The 19,923-nt window shown below is 44.5% G+C and overlaps 1 protein-coding gene across 4 annotated transcripts in view; it reads left to right on the forward strand.

Annotated features, from left to right (window-relative positions):
- The window catches only part of F13A1 (coagulation factor XIII A chain), a 112,966-nt gene extending 98,449 nt beyond the window's left edge, over positions 1-14,517 (forward strand). For all 4 annotated transcript variants that reach the window (XM_044454710.1, XM_044454711.1, XM_044454712.1 and 1 more), the window contains 3 exons: positions 1,128-1,288; positions 10,810-10,946; positions 12,966-14,517. In XM_044454710.1, coding sequence (XP_044310645.1) covers positions 1,128-1,288; positions 10,810-10,946; positions 12,966-13,113 — 446 coding nt within the window. In that variant the 3' untranslated portion in view covers positions 13,114-14,517. The remainder of the gene's footprint in view (positions 1-1,127; positions 1,289-10,809; positions 10,947-12,965) is intronic.
- Positions 14,518-19,923: the final 5,406 nt, after the last annotated feature.

A 19,923-nucleotide genomic window follows, 5' to 3' on the forward strand; every position in this document is an offset into this window, starting at 1 on the left:
AACGGTTTCCCAGGGGTGGCCACTAGTTGTCAGCATAAGCATTAGCCTAGCTGTTGTGGGGGGTCTTCCTTCCTCTTTTCTGCTCTAGCAGAATCCAGTGAGGATTTAGCAGCACAGTCCTTTTATTAAAGCTTCACAGGTTACACAAAAGTATCAATCAAATAGTGGAGGGTTTCCTCAATATGGGAAGAAGCATCTGCCCATGTAAGGAGCTGACTCTAAATAAAAACCTCCTCTTCTTCCCTCCCTTTTAGAAGAGTTTGTGACCCTGCTGTCAGGGTGGTTCTGGATACTTGAGGGCTAGATAGCAAAATGGTCCATTTACTGTCAACTGGCCCATTCACTTTGCCTGTCATCTCCTTACAATAGCCTTGCCCAACTTGGCAGGGGGTTGAACTATAACTCCCAGCATCCCCAACCAACATGAAATAGTAGCGACCACACAGAAAAACAAATGTTTCAAGAATTTTGTTGTTGTTAGTCACGAAGTCACGTCCGATCCATCGCGACCCATCGTGAATGGACAAAATTCCTCCAGGGTCTCCTGTCCTCCACCATCCCCTGGAGTCCACTTAAGCTCACACCAACTGCTTCAGTGACTCTTATCTAGCCACCGCTTCAAGAATATCTGGTGTAAATTCAGTGCAGCAGTCTTTTTTCTCAGGAGGGCAGGGGAAAATAAAGAGCCATGGAGTTTTTCCTCAAAAAAGCAAAACATCTTTTGATAAGGTTTGGCTCAGCAATGCCTAAAACAGCAAGCGGAAATATTTTTTGAATGAAATGATTACTGTGTGAGGGCCTGTTGTTTTCCTGTTTCTAATTATTCTAGCAGCGGTGAGGGCAAGCACCTTTACCTGTATGGATGGAAGTGATCTTAATGTTTTAGATTAATCCAAGTCCCCCAACATCAGTAGCACATTTGTATTGCAGCTGGGAGGGAAAAGGAGCAGGAAACTGGGCACCGCTCAAACAGTGGAAGCTTGCTTGTGCCTCAGAAAATTTGGTCCTCTTTGCAACAGCAGCTTATTGCATATGATGGCCGGTGGGTATGATGAATTCATCAGGCCTGGAAGAAATAACTGGACTTCAGGCTTCAGTTGTGTTTCTCTGTTTGTTTCTCCTGACAGCTCAAACTGTCAAGGTGTTAATCCAGTCAAGCGAGTACATGAGCCAGTTGGTGGAACAAGCCAACTTGCATTTCTTCGTCACGGCCCGTGTCAACGAAACAGAAAAGATTCTGGCCCAGCAGAAGAGTGTTGCCCTGAAAATCCCACAGCTGCTCTTGAAGGTCAGTTTCAGGGATATTGCCCAACAAGCAAAGAGAATGATAAAGTTACTCCAATTCTGAGTGTATCATGTGACTTAGTCTGTCTTGCTCCCTTGGCCGCATTTTAGTCATATTTACCCTCACAGGCATAGATCAGCCTCCTGATCCTTTTGATACAGTGGGCATATTTAGAATTTTGTTTGTGTGTCATGGCTGCTCTCACAAAAGGGCTGCCAGGACACGTGTGCCCATTTATAAAATGGCTCCCATGTGTTGCATCCTGTCACAAAACACTCATTTCCCAGAAGGGAAGCTAGTGGGACTAAAAGAAAAGTGAGTTCAGAATGAAGATTCTAAGTACAAGGCAGAGGTGAGGCCTGAGCTCCAATGGATTTCAAAATCCATTGTTTTGAAATGAAATCAAGATGGTGCTGGAGGGAGGGAAAGCCTTCTCTTTGCAGCCTCCCAGTTAAAGAAATCTCTGTTTATTATGTGGATTTTCTGAGAGAGGCAAAGATGTTCCTGCCGGCCCAAACAGTAAAGCTGCCAGCCCTCACTTGGATCTGTTCATTGTTTAGCCACAATGCTTCTGGGGAGCACCAGGTTGGGGAAGGTTGTGCTCAGGGGTGCTGAAGTGCCTACACCCCTTGTCCAGACAACCGTGGGACAGGCATGTACTGCAGCAAAAGGTGCAACAATGGGATGGAAACCCAAACTAAAAATAAAGAGAGAGGAAATTGGTGGAAAAGAGCTTTCTCTCCTCAACCACTGCTGCTTGTTTGAAAAGTTCTCCTCCAGTGGCCCCATCTTTTGTGTATCTAATTAACTGGGGCAACTGTTTATCAGCAGTGTCCTCAAATAAGATTACGTCTTTTCCAAGCATTCCTCAGAGGAGGTCAATAAGTAAAATAAACGTTGCTTCAAGCACATATCTTCAATAACCACATTTTAAAAATGTATAATCCTTTCAATTCTTTGCCAGAGCCGAACAGCGGAGCCCAGCTTGCCTGGGTTAAAAACCTCCTAAATTACTTAGGTGTTCCTTTCTGCTGTGAAGCAGGAATATTAAACATGCAGGAGGCAGGCCCCACTGAAAGCTGTATACATTCTGGAAGTTGAGATTATGCCTTGTATTGCTTTTTTAAATTCATGGAAGTTTATCGGATTTTTAAAATATCAAAACCCCACACAGCACAAAGCCAAAAACTGTATTACAGCAATTCTGTTTTATTAGCATGATATTTCTGAAGGAAGCAGCTGGTGACCAGGATGACATCGCTTGAATGCAGATGTCTGCCAGCTGGCTGAACCTTCATCTGTATTTCGGTCAAACTTTTCGTGGCTTCCTCAAGTGGGTTCTTTTGGAAATGTTCAAATTGTACCGCCTGTTTGTTTCTGCATGTACTTTTTAGCTTTGAGAAAAGCAAATGACCACTTTGAAGCCCAGATTTTAAGCCTCCAAGGAAGGAAGGAAGGAAGGAAGGAAGGAAGGAAGGAAGGAAGGAAGGAAGGAAGGACAGACGGAAGGGTGGATGGAGTGGGCAACTGTATCTGGTGCAACTGCAGTGCTAGTGGAAGTGAACACTAGTGCAATGAGGAAATAGTGCTTGCTCGTGCAACTGGAAACTGGTGCTTCCAGAAGGGGACAGGCTAGCACAGCTCACAGAAGAGGACTACTGCCCTGTGCTTACAGGACAGCAAAAGCCCCCTACCATCTAGGACAGCCCCCTTAGTTACTGAGGACAGTATGCCTCCATTCCAGGCACCCTGCATGGCTTCTCCACGTCTTTCTGAGGCTCGTGAAGACAGTCTGATCCTAGCTTTGCCATTCCTGGTGCACTCAGGTTGGTGAATCAGATCCACCCATTTAATGTGCTCTGGCAGGATCTCGTTTTGTCCATGTCCTTCCATCACTGCTCAAATTATAGGAAGATGGGGAGAGGGGGTCCCCTTATCTCTCATGACCTACTCTTTTGGTTAAACTGGGGGGAACCGGGGGGTAAGGCTGGTGGTTGTCGCTCAAGCACCCTTACTCTTTTACCCATAATTCAAGCAAAGTGAATCTCCCTGGATTCTGTGGCCACTTTCGCCATTTCCATTCCCTTTGCTTTCCAGAGGTCATTATCAGTGGTGCTGAAATACATGTTGGGACACCCCACTGGAGGCATGGACTTGGTTTTAGTTTATGGACTGGAGCGCAGCTAGCATGGCACAGAGGGAGGTGTGCTGAGATGCCCTGTCCTGCAATGCTCCCTTGCTGCCAAGGTGATCACGTTAGCAGAGTAACTGGGAGAAGGGCAGTCTGCCTTGCCCTGAGACTCTCTGTGGATCGGCTAGATCAGGGACCCGCTGTGTAGATATTCATTTTCACAGGACGCGTTACTGCCTGAGGCTAATGGTGCCTATGAAGCCAAGATCAGTTTCTCCTTTTCAAATATGAAAGGAATATGAATAATGTTCCCTTCGGTCGTGAGGCCTAGGAAACCATTTGTTTTAGAGAAGGAAATTATTTCTGGCATTCCTACATTCTTTGTTTAAATGAGTTATTAGGTATTTCTGAGCATGTGGGAAGGTAAGGAAAGCTGAATAAAGGGGTGTGCAAGGAACCTGTTTAGCGTTGAAAATTCATCCATTATGTTGGGTTTGGCTCCCTGGACTCTGGTCTACTTTGACTTGGCTATGAGTCCCAGCATTTGTGTGGTGGTCACCAAAGATCAAGTCTTGCGTGAAAGCTGCACATGTGGCAGCGTTCCACGTCCTGTTCAGCAGCCTCTGTTTTCACACATGACGTGGCGCATGAAGTGGAAGAAGGTCTCTAGTTGTGCAACCTTCATGCTGTGAAAGTTCCCTTTCTAAGTCAGGGCTGAGCATGAGAGAAAGTCCCCAAGAGCAAGAGAGGTGGACTCTGCAGAGCTTTGCCACAGCCCCATCTGAATGCAAAGGCTGCGTTCAGACATAGTGCTAAATCAGAGGTGGGGAATCTCAGGCCAACAGACGAGAGGTTCTAATCCAGCCCTTGGGTTTCCCAGGTACCCCGTTTCTCCTGACCCCTGATCCTTTGGTGGCCCTCTGGCTTTTGTGCATTCTCTCCACCCATTCTAACGGTTCGATACCTTTCCTAAGGTTTGTTACTGGTGTTAAAAGCTTCAAACTACAATATAATAGCATTTTCTTTTCATTTTTTACCCCTGTGTTAAACCATGGTTCAGTCTTCCCAGAATGAAGCTTCTGTTTCTTTTCAGACTAACCACAGTTTAGTGTACTAGCTAAACAATAGTTTCTCTTAACTGTGGTTTGTGAAAGTAAGACAGCTCTCATTTGTGGTTGGCTTGTTTCCACTATTCAGAACTAAGGCTGACCACAGTATGACAAATTGTGGTTAATCTAAAATAGACATGGACATTTTTGTACTCCTCTTTGTGGGCATGCCAGAATAGGGAGTGGGCTAAGGAGAGATTAGCCTCTTTCTCATAGCTCCAAACCAAGCTTGCTCTCATAATGCCAAACAATGACTGGTCACTGCATCTGAACTGTCCTCAAGTCAACATTTCTGGGCTGCATTTCTGTTTCAAGTGCAGGTTACCCACAGAATTCAGTGCACACTTAATGACCAAATCCCATTTTCATAAAGCTGGGGGTAAATCCTGTGTGAGCGAGCATGGTGCAGCAGTTAAGAGCACGGGACTGGGGCTCAGGTGATCTGGGTTCTCGTCCCCGCTCGGCCATGGCATCTACTGGGTGACTTTGGACCAGGCACAGAAACTCAGTCCAACCCACCTCGCAGGGTTGTTGCGGCAAGGAGAGCAGGAAGAGGAGTATTATGTAATCTGCCTTTACTTCTTTGTAAGAAAAAAAGGCGGGATATAAATCTAACATATACGTAAATCCAAAATACTGCCAACTACTTTCCATGGAGCAACTTTCTCATTCAGTTGAGAGAAGACTATGATCCCTCTCTTAAAAAAATAAAGTCCTAGGAGAGAGAAATCAAGATTTAATATAATTCATAAAATCCTAACAAGCATTGGCTGAATTGGTTCATTCTCGTGTGTTAAGATAAATGTGACATACCACAGATGTTTTCATGAATTATGCATTGTGTGGCACGGTGGGGGTTTTGTTCCTTTCCTTTTATTTTTAAAGTGCTAATTCCTTGTGTCCCTCCCAGGCAAAAGGCTCCATCCATTCCCTGGAGACTTTGCCGCAATGATGGCTATGGCTGCCACGCAGCTCCCATTAAAGTCTAATCGCAAAGCTTTCCCCTTCTCTACAGCAGGGAAGGCCAGCTTGAGCTGCCTTACTCTTGACTTTTGTAGGCTCAAGGTGAGAGTGGAAAGTAGCTTTTATTCTATAGTGATTTCTAGGGCTGGTGATAGAAGCAAAGGGCCATCAGCTCTTGCCCTGACACAACAAGAGAAATCTACAGCTAGGTGCTGGCTTTCCAGTTCATTCAGATGCAGGGACACATCTGGAGGTGTGCATCACATCTGCAATGCCATCGAGGTCTGTGTTCTCATGGACCATCTTGATGTACCTTGGATGCAGATGAGGATGGAGATGCACAGCCCCATTCAAGGTGACTGACTCTTTGTGCATCATGTTCAACGGTGCTGGTTTAGGACCCCTTTACTCTGCTTTGTTGTTGTTAGTCGCAAAGTTGTGCCTGACCCATCGCGACCCCATGGACAACACTCCTCCAGGCTCTCCTGTCCTCCACCATCTCCCAGAGTCCACCCAAGCTCACACCAACTGCCTCAGTGACTCCATCTAGTCACCTCATCCTCTGCCGTCCCCTTCTTCTTTTGCCATCTATTGTTCCCAGCATTAGCGTCTTCTCCAGGGAGTCCTTCCTTCTCATTAGGTGGCCAAAGTATTTGAGTTTCATCTTCAGGATCTGGCCTTCTAAAGAGCAGTCAGGGTTGATCTCCTCTAGGACTGACCAGTTTGATCACCTTGCTGTCCAAGGGACTTGCAGAAGTCTCCTCCAGCACCACAATTCAAAGGCCTCAATCCTTTGGTGCTCAGCCTTCCTTATGGTCCAGCTTTCACAGCCATACATTGCAACTGGGAAAACCATAGCCTTGACTATACACACTTTGTTGGCAGGGTGATGTCTCTGCTTTTTAGTATGCTGTCTAGATTTGCCATAGCTTTCCTCCCCAGGAACAAGCATCTTTTAATTTCTTGGCTGCAGTCCCCATCTGAGGCGATCTTGGAGCCCAGGAAAATAAAATCTGTCACTACCTCCATTTTTCCCCCACCTATTTGCCAGGAAGTGAGAGGACCGGATGCCATGATCTTAGTTTTCTTAATGTTGAGTTTCAAGCCAACTTTTGCACTCTCCTCTTTTACCCGCATCAAGAGGCTCTTTAGTTCCTCTTCACTTTCTGCCATGAGAGTGGTATCATCTGCATATCTGAGGTTGTTGATATTTCTCCCAGCAATCTTAATTCCAACTGGTGATTCATCTAACCCCACCTTTCTCATGATGTGCTCTGCATACAAGTTAAATATATACAGCCTTGCCGAACTCCTTTCTCAATTTTGAACCAATAAGTGGTTCCGTGTCCAGTTCTCACTGTTGCTTCTTGACCCGCATATAGGTTTCTCAAGAGACAAATAAGATGGTCTGGTACTCCCATCTCTTTAAGAACTTGCCAAAATTTGTTGTGATCCACACAATCAAAGGCTTTAGCATAGTCAATGAAGCAGAAGTAGATGTTTTTCTGGAACTCCCTAGCTTTCTCCATGATCCAGCGTATGTTGGCAATTTGATCTCTAGTTCCTCTCCCTCTTTGAAATCCTGCCTGTACTTCTGGTAGTTCTCGGTCCACATACTGCTGGAGCCTAGCTTGTAGGATTTTGAGCCTAACTTTGCTAGCATGTGAAATGAGTGCAATGGTGCGGTAGTTTGAACATTCTTTGGCGTTGCCCTTCTTTGGGATGGGAATGTAAACTGACCTTTTCCAATCCTGTGGCCACTGTTGAGTTTTCCAGATTTGCTGGCATATTGAGTGTAGCACTTTTACTGCATCGTCTTTTAAGATTTTGAATAGCTCAGCTGGAATACTGCCACCTCCACTAGCTTTGTTGTTGCTCAGACTTCCTAAGGCCCATTTGACTTCACATTCCAGGATGTCTGGCTTGAGGTCAGTGACCCCAACCCCCTTGTGGTTATCAGGGATGTTAAACTCTTCTTGTATAGTTCTTCTGTGCAGGGCTTTTTTTGTCACAGGACACACCGGAACAGCATTCCGGCACCTTTTCTTCCAATGGATTTTACGAAGTGATTTTGAATCGTAGCAGATCAGCAGCAAACATCATTAACATAGTGTCTGCAGGCTGCTTTTGTGTCTGCTATCTGCTATCTAATAGTGAGATAGTGAGAGCACTGCTCTCAGCTTGGGGCTCTGCTCTGCTGCTCGGCTTGGGATTGGTGTGTGTGGTCGTGCACTTACTGCTGGCAACATGAGTTCTGGCACTTTTTTTTTTTTTTTACAAAAAAAGCACTGCTTCTGTGTAATCTTGCCACCTTTTCTTAATCTCTTCTGCTTCTGTTAGGTCCCTGCCATTTTGGTCCTTTATCATGCCCATCTTTGCATGAAACGTTCCCTTCATATCTCCAATTTTCTTGAAGAGATCTCTGGTCCTCCCTATTCTATTGTTTTCTTCTATTTCTTCGCACTGTTCATTTAAGAAGGCATTATTATCTCTTCTAGCTATTCTCTGGAATTCTGCATTCAGTTAGGTGCATCTTTCTTTTTCTCCCTTGCCTTTCGCTTCCCTTCTTTCCTCAGCTATTTGTAAAGCTTCCTCAGACAGCCATTTTGCTTTCTTGCATTTCTTTTTCTTTGGGATGGTTTTAGTTGCTATCTCTTGTACAATGTTGAAAACCTCCGTCCATAGTTCTTCAGGCACTTTGTCTATCAGATCTAATTCCTTGAATCTATTTGTCACCTCTACTGTATATTCATCAGGGATATGATTTAGGTCATACCTGAGTGGTCCAGTGCTTTTCCCTACTTTCTTCAATTTAAGCCTAAATTTTGCAACAAGAAGCTCATGATCTGAGCCACAGTCAGCTCCTGGTCTAGTTTTTACTGACTGTATAGAGCTTCTCCATCTTTGGCTGCAGAGCACATAGTCAATCTGATTTCTGTGTTGACCGTCTGGTGATGTCCATGTGTAGAGTTGTCTCTTGGGTTGTTGGAAAAGAGTGTTTGCTATGACCATCATATTCTCTTGACAAAATTCTACCAGCCTGTGCCCTGCTTCATTTTGTACTCCAAGGCCAAACTTGCCTGTTATTCCAGTTATCTTTTGGCTTCCTACTTTAGCATTCCAATCCCCCATGATGATAAGGACATCACTTTTTGGTGTTAATTCTAGAAGGTGTTGTAGACCTTCATAGAACTGGTCAACATCAGCCTCTTCAGCACCAGTGGTTGGGGCATAGACTTGGACTATTGTGATGTTGAATGGTTTGCCTTGGATTTGAACTGAGATCATTCTGTCCTTTTGGAGATTGTATCCCAGTACTGCTTTCCTACTCTTTTATTGACTATGAAGGCTACTCCATTTCTTCTGAGGCATTCTTGCCCGCAGTAGTATACCTGATGGTCATCTGAATTAAATTCACCCATTCCTGTCCATTTTAGTTCACTGATTCCTAAGATGTCGATGTTCAGTCTTGTCATCTCTTGTTTGACCACATCCAGCTTGCCTTGATTCATGGATCTTACATTCCAGGTTCCTATGGAGGATAGATCTTTGCAGCATTGGACTCTCCTTTCACCACCAAATACATCAGCAACTGAGTATCCTTTCGGCTTTGACACAGTTGCTTCATTATTTCTGGCGCTACTAGTACTAGCCCTCCGCTCTTTCCTAGTAGCGCATTGGACACCTTCTGACCTGAGGGGCTCATTTTCCGGTGTGATATCTTTTTGCCTTTTGGTACTGTCCATGGGGTTTTCCTGGCAAAGATACTGGAGTGGGTTGCCATTTCCTTCTCCAGTGGATCACGTTTTGTCAGAGCTCTCTGCTATGACCTGTCCATCTTGGGTGGCCCTGCACGGCATAGCTCATAGCTTCATTGAGCTATGCAAGCCCCTTTGCCAAAACAAGGCAGTGATCCATGAAGGAGTTACTCTGCTATGCAGGGACAAAAGAATCCTCTGTGCTGAAAAAGTGTGTGAGCTACACACACGGTTCTTTTAGGGGGCACCAAAGCCACTTTCCAGAGTTGTGGCTTCTTGTAATATCCTGCTGCCAACTGCCACTGCTGGGTCCATTGGAGGGAGAGGAAGCAGTAGGTGTTTAGATCCAGCTCCACTATCTGCTGAACTTTTGCAGCTAAGAATCTGGTACCTGAGTTTGCTTTTTATCTCCTTCATCCCAGCTCCTATTCCTTTGGTGTTGTGTCTCTTAGTGAGAGGGCAGAAATTGTTTAATTTCTGAACTCTGAAAAAAGCTGTTCTGAGAACCTTGGCTGAAAAGTGGGGTAAAAATGCTTTGAATGAATGAACTAACGAATAACTGTTTGTTTAATATACAAGCAGAGCATATTGTGAGCAAATGAGTCTCCTAAAAGAAGGCACTGCTAAGTTTATGCACTTCTTTGGCATAAGTGTATTGGTGAGCAATACCATGGACATTTAAACACCACCCTGAAACTCAAGACCTTGTTTAGTTAAAACTTTGAGTTCCTCACTTAGCAATTCCATCTGTGTTCGAAGGTTCTCAAACTGTGCTTAGTTCACATTTAGCAATAGGACTTATGTAATATTTATTTATTTCTGGTTTTTATCGGACTGTCTTTCAGGGATTAACTATCCTGACAAGGCTCACAATGCATGACAAAAGTAACATACATTATGACACATTGCAAACCATTAAACTGCACTCTATAACCACAAGAACATCTAAATGTATTGTATCAGCAGCTGCTATATCATATCAGCAGGAAGATAATATGAATGTGAAAAACAAGCAGCAAAATGCAGAAGAGTTGAAACTACCATTAGCAGTCTGTAACAACCTCATGTCTTCTGAGCCTGTTGCAAAATCATTAACATGGAGGCCATATGTACCTTTTTGGGGAGGGAATTCCATATTTCAGAAGCATGGAACCACCAATGAAAAGACCCTATCTGGGGTGCCTGAAAATCTAATAATTTTTGAAAGTGGGCATATAAGCAAGGCCTCAGAAGTAAATGCCAACACCCAGGTAGGTTTGTATCAGTGCAAATAACTTGATTCCAAATTGTCCAGCAGTTTAATTTGGGCCTGAAAACCAATACAAAATAAAAGTGAATAGATGTTTTCTCCCACAAGCAACAGGACAACTTCATTCTGCACTCCCTGAAGCTTCCCAGCTGTTCTCAAAACCAACTTTGTACTCTGTGGGCACATAACCAGGACACATATGATAGAAGTTCACTGCATGCTGACTGGAGACAGTGGAAGTTGTAGCTCCACATATCTGGTTGGAAAACTGCAAGCATTTTGTTACCTGATTTTGATTTGTATTCTTTTGGAAGGTTCCTGGTGAGAAAGTCGTGGGGAAGGAAATGCTAGTACTGCTGGAGTTCACCAACCCACTGAAACAGAACCTCACTGACGTCTGGGTCCGGCTTGATGGGCCTGGCCTGTTGAAACCAACCTCAAAGCATTTCAAGTAAGGAGAATATTCCTGTTTATAATAGCACTGGTTTCCCAGATGGGGTGTTGGAGCAATAGCAACACTCACATGGACACCAAGTGTGGGATACCTTCTTGAGATCATCTGAATTTGAGGCCTTCAACATGTTGCTTGTGGACCTTTCCTTTGATACCTGCCATTCCCCTGCTACTCCTTCTTTTTTTTCTTAGGTAGATTTCGTATTTTTAAATAAGATACTGGAATACTGCAGAATTATTTTAAACCCTGTTGAATAATAATTTGCATGGAATTCTGAATTGGTAAAATTCCAGGCCTTTCTCTGAAACTAGGAGAACTAAAAACTGCCTTTTCAAAGAGGTTTTTTAAAAAAACTAAGACTTGCCCACCAACCAAGATCATTTTCAGAAGCCTTCCTGAATGTTCCCCAAACCATTGAGGTACATCTAGCTGGGATCATCGACATGGCCCTTTTGGTGGTTGCACCTAGGATCTGGAACTGCTTTCCAAGAGGGAGCCACTAGACTTCTTTATAAATAATCTTCCGATGGGCAGTAGATACCTTCCTTTTTAGGGAGACATTTAGTAGATAATTTAAATCATCCTGTTTTAGTCTCTTTTTCTTTTCTCTTTTGGGCATTTGAAATATTTGCTTAGCTGGGTTGCATTATTAGATTCCTACTACTCTAGGAATTTAATGGATTTTTTTTTTCACTGAACTATTACTGACTTCATTGTAAGCTGCCTGGAACTCTTCAGAGATAATATAGGGTGTACATGTTTTAAAATAAACTAGCAAATAAATAAAACAAGGCTAACCAAGTTTTCATTTGACTGGATAGAAGTGGTATATTTTACTCCTAGAAAACAACTCATTGCAGATTATTTAAATATTAATCCCGCTTGACTCCATGTTTTGAAGATGATAAATGATAGATCTGCGTTGATGGCTTAGCACATTACTGAGAATCATCCATCACTAAGTCTACTCCAGGCAAATGGAATTAGTTGAATTTTATTCCATTACAAAAAAATTAAAATAATGTTCTTTTCCTCTGGGATGTAGGCTTGGTTTTCTTTAATTATCTCAGACCAGGGCCCACTAGAAGTGCCGCCTCCAGTCCTCTGCAATGGAGCTTTGTTTTCATTGTTAAATGAGATTGCTGAAGACCACTTTTAAGCCACGCTGACAAAGGCATTTCTTGCCACGTTGCTAGGATTGGGTGGCTTGGACTTTGGTATGCTTCAGCACAGAGCAGAAACATTTTCAAAATGGATTACCATTAAGAGATATCAATGATAAAAAGGCCAGGCTAGGTATGATTCATTTGATGGGGATAGAGAGTCCCCCACCATAGGTTGAATCCAGATTTATATCAGATCAATCGTGCTGGTGGAAGTGGAAGTTTGCAAGTTTGCCCTTGCAGGCCCTGTGAGTGCTACAAAGAGCCAGGAAGCCCTTCTGACTGGGGTGACCCGTGGCATGGTGTGGCGTGGCCGCAGAGGATCTCCAAAAATTGGACAGAGGGGCCAACTTCTCACAAAAGGAACATCCTGGACCAATTGTGTGTGTGTGTTTTCATGAAGTTAAAAACATTTATATTCAGACTGGGACCCTACAACAACGCAGGATGGTACCTAACCCTTTCCCTGGCATCATTTTTCTGATAGCATCCCTCTGAAGGTGGTGTTTTCCCTGTGCAGGGAAACAGGTGTGGAATAAAGAGCAGACTTAGATCAGGAAAATGGCACTGGAGCACACGGGGACCCTCTTTCCCAGCACCACAGCCCTGATCTTCTACAGCTACTTTAAACATAAAACAAGCAAGAGCTCATGTTCAGGGCTTGTCCAACTGTAACCTTTCCTTGGTCAACAGCTGTGAATTCTGTTGAGATGTCCTGATGGTCTAGTCATTTTTAAGGGTCCAACTTCACAATTTTGATTAGGGTATTCCTTTAAAAGTTAACATTAAACTATCTTTGCTGCTGCCAGGGTGCCATGTATTGGATGGCTGACTATGTTCTCCCTCTTTGCAGAGAGATTCCAAAGAATTCAACCTTGAACATGGAAGAGAAATGCATTCCCAGGCGGGCTGGAGCTCGGAAGCTGATTGCAAGCTTGAATTGTGATGCCTTGCGACATGTCTATGGAGAACTGGACATCAATATCCAGAATGCTGCATAATGATTTTTCTTTCTTCTTCCATTCCTTAGCCTCACCCTCAAACTCAGTCTTTTAGGAATTTTATTACTGGAAACCTTAGTCATACTCCCAAGGGCTATAATCCAGAGGTTGTACATGCATACATTCTGTGCATATACGTGAATTACTGTTCTTTGTATCTTACTTTTCAGTAGCTGCTTTTGCTTTTGTAGCTTTCTCACCTTGTAGCCTGGACTCACTTTTTTAATCACTCCTTTAACACACACACACACACATATGGCACAATGCATTGGGAATTCTTTTTATGTCCATCCCAGCAAGATGCAGGTGGGTAGGAAGTTAGAGTAGCTGGATTCTCTGTATATGGGGCCCTTACTTTGTGGACTATTTTCTTTGTCTAGATTTAACCCTGAATTGGTTATATGCATCGAACAAAAGGAGGTAATTGGATTCCAACAAAAACCACAATGCAAGACAGAGAAAATTAATCAGCATAGATAATGGAGTGGCAAATCATATCACTACTTCTTGTTCATATGATACTCCACACTTCTGAAGCTGAGACAGAAGCCACAGTGTGCAATAAAAATGCATTTTTTAACTAAGTAGACATTATCTCAGAACAAGCTTGCCAGTTGGCAAGTTGGGCTTGGTTGCACAAGCAAGTTTTAAACTTTTGGGTCTTCTTGCACACCTTCAGGACAAGTGAGTTCCTAGAGTTCAAAGCCTTTTGAAAATTATGGCTGATATGAAGAGGACACTGCAAGTTGAATGAGAAAGAATGGTGCCCTCTTCTCATTTTGAAAAGGCATTGATTCATGCTTTATTTCAATGGGTCTCACTTCTATTAGACATATAGGTAGAGGTAGGTGAATTTCAAAAGTCCCTCTTCCTATGATCAAAGCCACATCATCTGACAAGAGCAAACTGTTCCTTCCCTGACAGGCCACTGCTTGGGAAGGAAGAAGAAGAAAGAGAAAGCAGGAGCAGAAAGAGAAAAGGGGACCCACTTTTGGTTTGGCTCCTCTTCCATGCCAGCATGTGAGCCTTCACCGTGGCCACAACAAAGGTCGGACACCCCGATGTAGAGATTCGTAGACAGAGAGTAAAATCTTAGACTGTTCAGTGATGAGCCAAGAACAGGATGCCTTGAGATACCGTATAACCAAAAGTCCACTGATAATGAAGCAGATTCATTGACATTGACGTGAGCTCCAGTTTATGCTACCCGACTGCACTGCAGCATCTGCTTTTCACTTCTGTCTGAAGCAAGCCTAGAAAATCCATTTTCCTCTAGTTTATCAACCAAAGCTAACGCAATAAAAGAATTGCTTCACCTGGTTGTGCCTCTTCCACTCTGTCTCGATGCTTACCTTAGCAGCTTTCTTACAGCACCCACACAATAAATGCAGTATGACAACTTCAGAACTGATGCATGCAATTTATTTTCCCTTGGTAGGTTTACACAAGGTAGTCTCAACCATACTGGAGTGACAGCCAGGTCACATGGGTTCAGGTATGACAGGCATGTTTGTTTCAAAGGGCATGGTAATTTGTAAACCCTTTTGCTCTGAGATACTCCAATTTTACTCCTACAGATACTCCCTGTTCCTTATGCACACAAGCACGTTACAACTGCAACAAGATTTCAGGTGGTGCAGCTGACACACAGATTCCTTTCTGGTTTCAGTAAATCCCTTTACATAATGCTGCTCCCAGGGCCCTCAATGGGCCCAATCCCATAGTGAGTCTGCCTTCAGACCACCATCGTCAGTAACTACTGAGCATATAGCTGAAGATATAATTATTACAGACAGACAACAAGGCAAGCCCTCCTATCCCTTCCCTGGGAACATATTGTGCATTTCAGCACTAATATTTCTCATTCCGCCCTGCTTTTCAGCTAGAAATCCCAGTTCTCTTTTCATCCCGGCTTTCAAATTACTTCAGTGGGAGATGCTTTCAGTTTGCACAGTCAGTGCATAAAGAAGTATGGCATTTTTGCCTGGTACCTGGAATGCAGATAGGAAATGGGGCAAAAAATATAAATAAGGGGTAAAGGATTCTGGGCCAGCCAGCAAGGAGGAAAAGAGAAGAGATTATTAGAATTTCCATTTCTAGCCTCTTGATTGTGTTGTGTCTGCTGGTCCACTTCCAATTTCTAAATCCACGAGAACTTGAAATTGGTTCTTTATTGATGAAGGAACTTTCTTCACCATCCTTCATTTTGGTTGCATGCCCTCTTAAATAAAAGGTGAAGTGCCTGTTGCTAAACCCTTAGTATGCACGTTCAGTTCCCAGGCTGAGAATGTTGGACCTGTAGGACTTTTTCTGTCTAAATATACATAGAAGCACACCCTGAGATTTTGAAGCCACAAAAAAACCTTTATTTGCTACTTTACCATGTTAAGACATACCAATCACTAGACTCTGAACTTTCCCATCGATTGCATGCCAAGGATTGGCCAGCTGTCGCAGCTGAAATTGTTTATGTTTATTTTGGTATCCTTAATGTTTGTCAATAGAAATTACTACTAATAGCCAAACACTGAAATGGACTGCCACAAACCTACAGTGGTCACATAAACATTGCCAAAGGAAGAGGGAAGGCACTCCTGGAAAAGAGACAAGACAAGATGGCATATTTGCATGTGCTAATTTATATGTATCATTGTAACTTAAGAATTATTCATATAATTTAAATATTGTGACTTGGTATTTCCAGGTGGGGCTTTCACCTTGTGATGGCCTGTGTACCTCATGAAATTTTTTCTGGGTGGTCCAGATGGCTTACCCTGTACTGGCAAACCTCTTGTTCTTCCCAGTAAGATGGAAAAGAGTGCTTTTTTGACTGGTAGTGCTAGGACCTTCTGTCTGGAAGTACTCATGACTTGTGCGACTGCCATCCAGGTGCTAAGGGTTGGTGAATGCCTTTGAAGTCCCTGCTGTTTCCCCACATCACAGTGCTTTATCTTTCAGCCAGCCATGAAACCGACAGTGCTTCAAACGGGACAGCTTCAAATAGAAGGCTGGGCTCTCTATAGCTGAACATGGGTCTCCATAGGCAAGCATCCAGTATTTCTTGCAGCTTTGAGAGGGGGCTATTTGTAGCAGAGAAGTAGGAAAGCATGGGGTACTTTCTGAACTTCTCAGTTTCCAAATTCCAGGGCATCTCGGCATCCTGCCATCTTCTTTCTCTGTCCAAACCATCCCTCTTATTTCTGCATTTCCTGTAGTCTGTAGTCAGACTTGGCACATGCCTTTGTATGCAATGTCATACAAACGCAGCCACTGCAGGAAAGGCCAGGGCAAGGCCTCCTGCCACCACCTGGAAGAGTCGTCGGGGTCTCCTTGCTGAGGGGCACTGAGGCAGCAGTGTGCCGCCCTGACCTTGAGGCGAGGGAGGTCTGTTGCCTGCTGGGCGCATGCATCTGGCATGTGAAGGATAGAGTGAAGTGTCTTGTTTGCTCCAGGGGCCACCAGCCACTTCTGGTGATCCATGTGGGGATGAATGACATAGCCAGGCAGGGTGTGGGTGGGATCAGCAGGGAAAACTAAGAAGCTCTTTTTTAAAAAGCAAAACATATCGGAAATCCAAGGTTCTCAAGCGCCAAAATGTCAAATTGTCAGTGTGCATCTATCCTTTATCCCTTGCATCAACATTTCCTCCAGTCCTGAAGATTCAAGCATAACTGTATGTACAATTTAAAGCCCTTGTCTCAAAGGTGCATCCTATTGAATTGAATTAGAATGCACCTAGAAAGGCCATGCAGGATTGTAGCCTTGGGCTGAAGGTGCCAGCTGGTAATACTGTGCTGATTCAACTGAAAACAGCTCTTCATCTTTTCCTCCAAACAGGTGAAATGTTGCATTTTTCCTAAATGAAGTTTTTAGCCCAACACTTCACCATGGCTTCTGCTTCCGGATTCCACAAGGTTTTCCTTTCCAAGTCTTTCTAGATGTTCCAGTTTGCAACCACTAGATGGCACTGCAATTTGCAAATGCACCAGGCTTTCATGCTGCCTTTCAGGGGTGTACCAGACTCAACACACACAAAGAAGCTCGAAAACATTTGCAAAGCATGGGAGAGGCCCTGGAGGAGGATGGCGATGTTGTATAAAGCACTCACAAACTACTGTGAGGAATCAGAACTGCACAATAAATGCCTTATGGAGAAAGGTTGGCTGTCTGCAGCCTTTCTATTTACCCATCTTACATTTCTGCACTGTTTCCACTTGCAGGGGTGAGGAAGAGTGGAAACTGGAGCATGGAGAGTTTGTTCTCAGTTTCGTTTTATCACACTTTACCAGCAAGAGTAGAGGAAGAAATGCAGGGTAGGAGCCAGGCTCAGATCTCGAGTAACTTCGAGTTCCACACTTACCAAAGCACTTCTGGGAAAAGAGTAAAATGGGAATTCCAGGGGCTATTTCATAGCACAGTAAGCACACAGAGACATATGAGTAATCCACGCATCAGTCCTTATCCATGGGATAGGCAGCGTTGCTTGCTTTTCACAGAAAACTCCTCGCCCCATCCACTGGGCCCATGTCAGATGCTTCCCAGTGAAAGGGACAAAAATATTTCCAGAGAACAGTGAGAATAGTGAAAGTGGTGCAGCGAGTTAATTTTAGACCCTCCATTTCTTGGTCTTAACCACAGCCTGCCCTTTTGAAGATCACACATATTTATTATTTCAGTTGTAAAGGACAAAAAGCACCGTGAAGAGTGATTGAAAGAACTGGGTATGTTTAGCTTGGAGAAGTGAAGGCTGAGGGGAGATGAGAGAGCACTCTAGAAGTCCCTGAAAGGCTGTCACAAAGAGGAAGGAAAGGATCTCTTCTTGATCATCCCAGAGTGCAGGACATGGAATGATTGGCTCAAGTTACACCAAGACAGATTCCAAATAGACAATCAGGGGAAATGTCCTGACTGTTAGAGCCATGTGACAATTGCACCCATGACTTAGGGAGTTGGTGGGCCCTCCCAACACCGGAGGCACTCAAGATGCAACTGGACAGCCATCTGAGAGGGCTGGTTTAACTGGGAGTCCTGCTCTGAGCAGGAGGGTGGGCCTGATGGCCTTCTGGCCTTCCAACTCTACTATTCTATCATTCTATAATACAAATAACATTTGCTCTTCTCCCTGCCAAAACTGAGTGTTTAAAAAGGATTTTAAGATTTAAAAAATATTTGAATGCTTCAAAACTTGGGGATGAATTCCTGAGCGTTCAACCATGTCAGTCCTGAATTAGGATTGCCACCTCTTTTTTCTGGCAATCTTCTCATCTTTAACAGCCACAATGGCTGACAGGGACATCATGGTCTTCTTCCCATTGGTAACAGATTCCCAGTGAATTTGCCCAGGGCAGATGAGTGCAAGTTTGGTTTCCATTTGATAATTTGAATCCACCCAAATCTTCCTCCTCCTCCTTTGCAAAGAAGTTGAAATTGCATGTCCAGGAAAGTGAAATTGAAAGGGGATTCAATTGAAAGATGTTTCTCTCTCTGGACCAGGCAAGGATGCTGGTGAGAAAGGATGAGGAGGAGAATGTGGCCACAAGGATGAGGAGGAGAATGTGGAGCAGCACCAGTGGTGCCAATGGACTTGAGAACTGAGAAGAAAGCCTCACGAAAGGAGGGCTTCCTCTTGAGGGGGGTCCTGCCCAAAAGCTAAAGCAGACACTGACAGAGACAGGAGAACTTGCTGAATGGGTTAGTTGTGGCATAGCAGCGGGCAAAATGTGAGCTCCTAGTTCACCAACACAATGCTTGCTTGCTTGCTTGCTTGCTTGCAAATCAAGGTCCCCATCACTGCAAAGTAAAGTTGTGATGTGCTCAGCAACATTTAAAGGATGTGTTTTGCCCTTGGTTCTAGAAAACGTTGATTCCCCTGATGGAGACGTTTGGTGTCATATTTTGGGCTCCGTGCTGCAAGATCAATGGATTCAGAGCAGAGAGCGAGTCTTTTCTGACAGCAGCGCGGACACAGACTGCGCCGGAGAATGACAGCCTCCATCCTGTAGGCACTTCCTTCACTGACGGGAGTGAGGGAGCAGCGCTCTCTCTGTGCTTATATAGGTCAGACCAGCTTTGTGCAGAAATGTTTCCCAGGCCTCTTGCCTCTAGATGGCGCTAAAGAGTCTCTGGTTGCAAGACCGGCGCCAATGTCGGGCTGTGTCCGAACGTCTCATTTTGCAGTGGAAGGAACACCTTGCGCAGGAAGTTTTCCTTCCTGATCATCTAGCGACGGGGTGGAAAATGCTTCTGCCACTGGTGCTCTGATCACCCCCACCGCAAGATACTGGGTTGGGTCTAGGGTCTGCCTTCCAGAAGAGGATCTTTCTGCCTGATTTGGGAGGATCTCCTTGCCCCACACCACAAGCACCACCTTCAGTGGGTTGCCCTGTCCCTGTCAGTCCCAGCTGCAGCCCTTGAGCAAGGCCCCTTCCAGAGAAGCCCCTCCTTCTCACAGCCACTGTCACCGCCTGCCTGCTCTTCACCCCCTTTCTCAACCTTGCCACCACTAGTGCACTGACAGGCAAGGAGACAAGAGAGGCTGAGGCGTCTCTTGCTTTTCTTCCTCACAGGGCAGCATGCGAGCCGGGGGAGCAGGCAGCTTGCAGTGCAAAGAAGAGGAGGCACTCCAGAAGGTTCTTGGCCACAGGGCCCTGCAGAGGCCAGGGTCCTCAGGGTGCCCAGCCACCCCTATCCTCAGTGCTGGCCCTAGTCTCTCTGCAAAGCTGCCACAGGAAGAGGAGGTGGGGAAGTCAATTTCCATCAGTGCCCCCGAAGCCAATCTCCATCCATAAGAATGCAGGAGTCCTGCTGGGA

The sequence above is a fragment of the Varanus komodoensis genome, unplaced genomic scaffold (assembly GCF_004798865.1).
Source record: "Varanus komodoensis strain SLA01 unplaced genomic scaffold, ASM479886v1 scaffold8, whole genome shotgun sequence".
Taxonomy (NCBI): domain Eukaryota; kingdom Metazoa; phylum Chordata; class Lepidosauria; order Squamata; family Varanidae; genus Varanus; species Varanus komodoensis.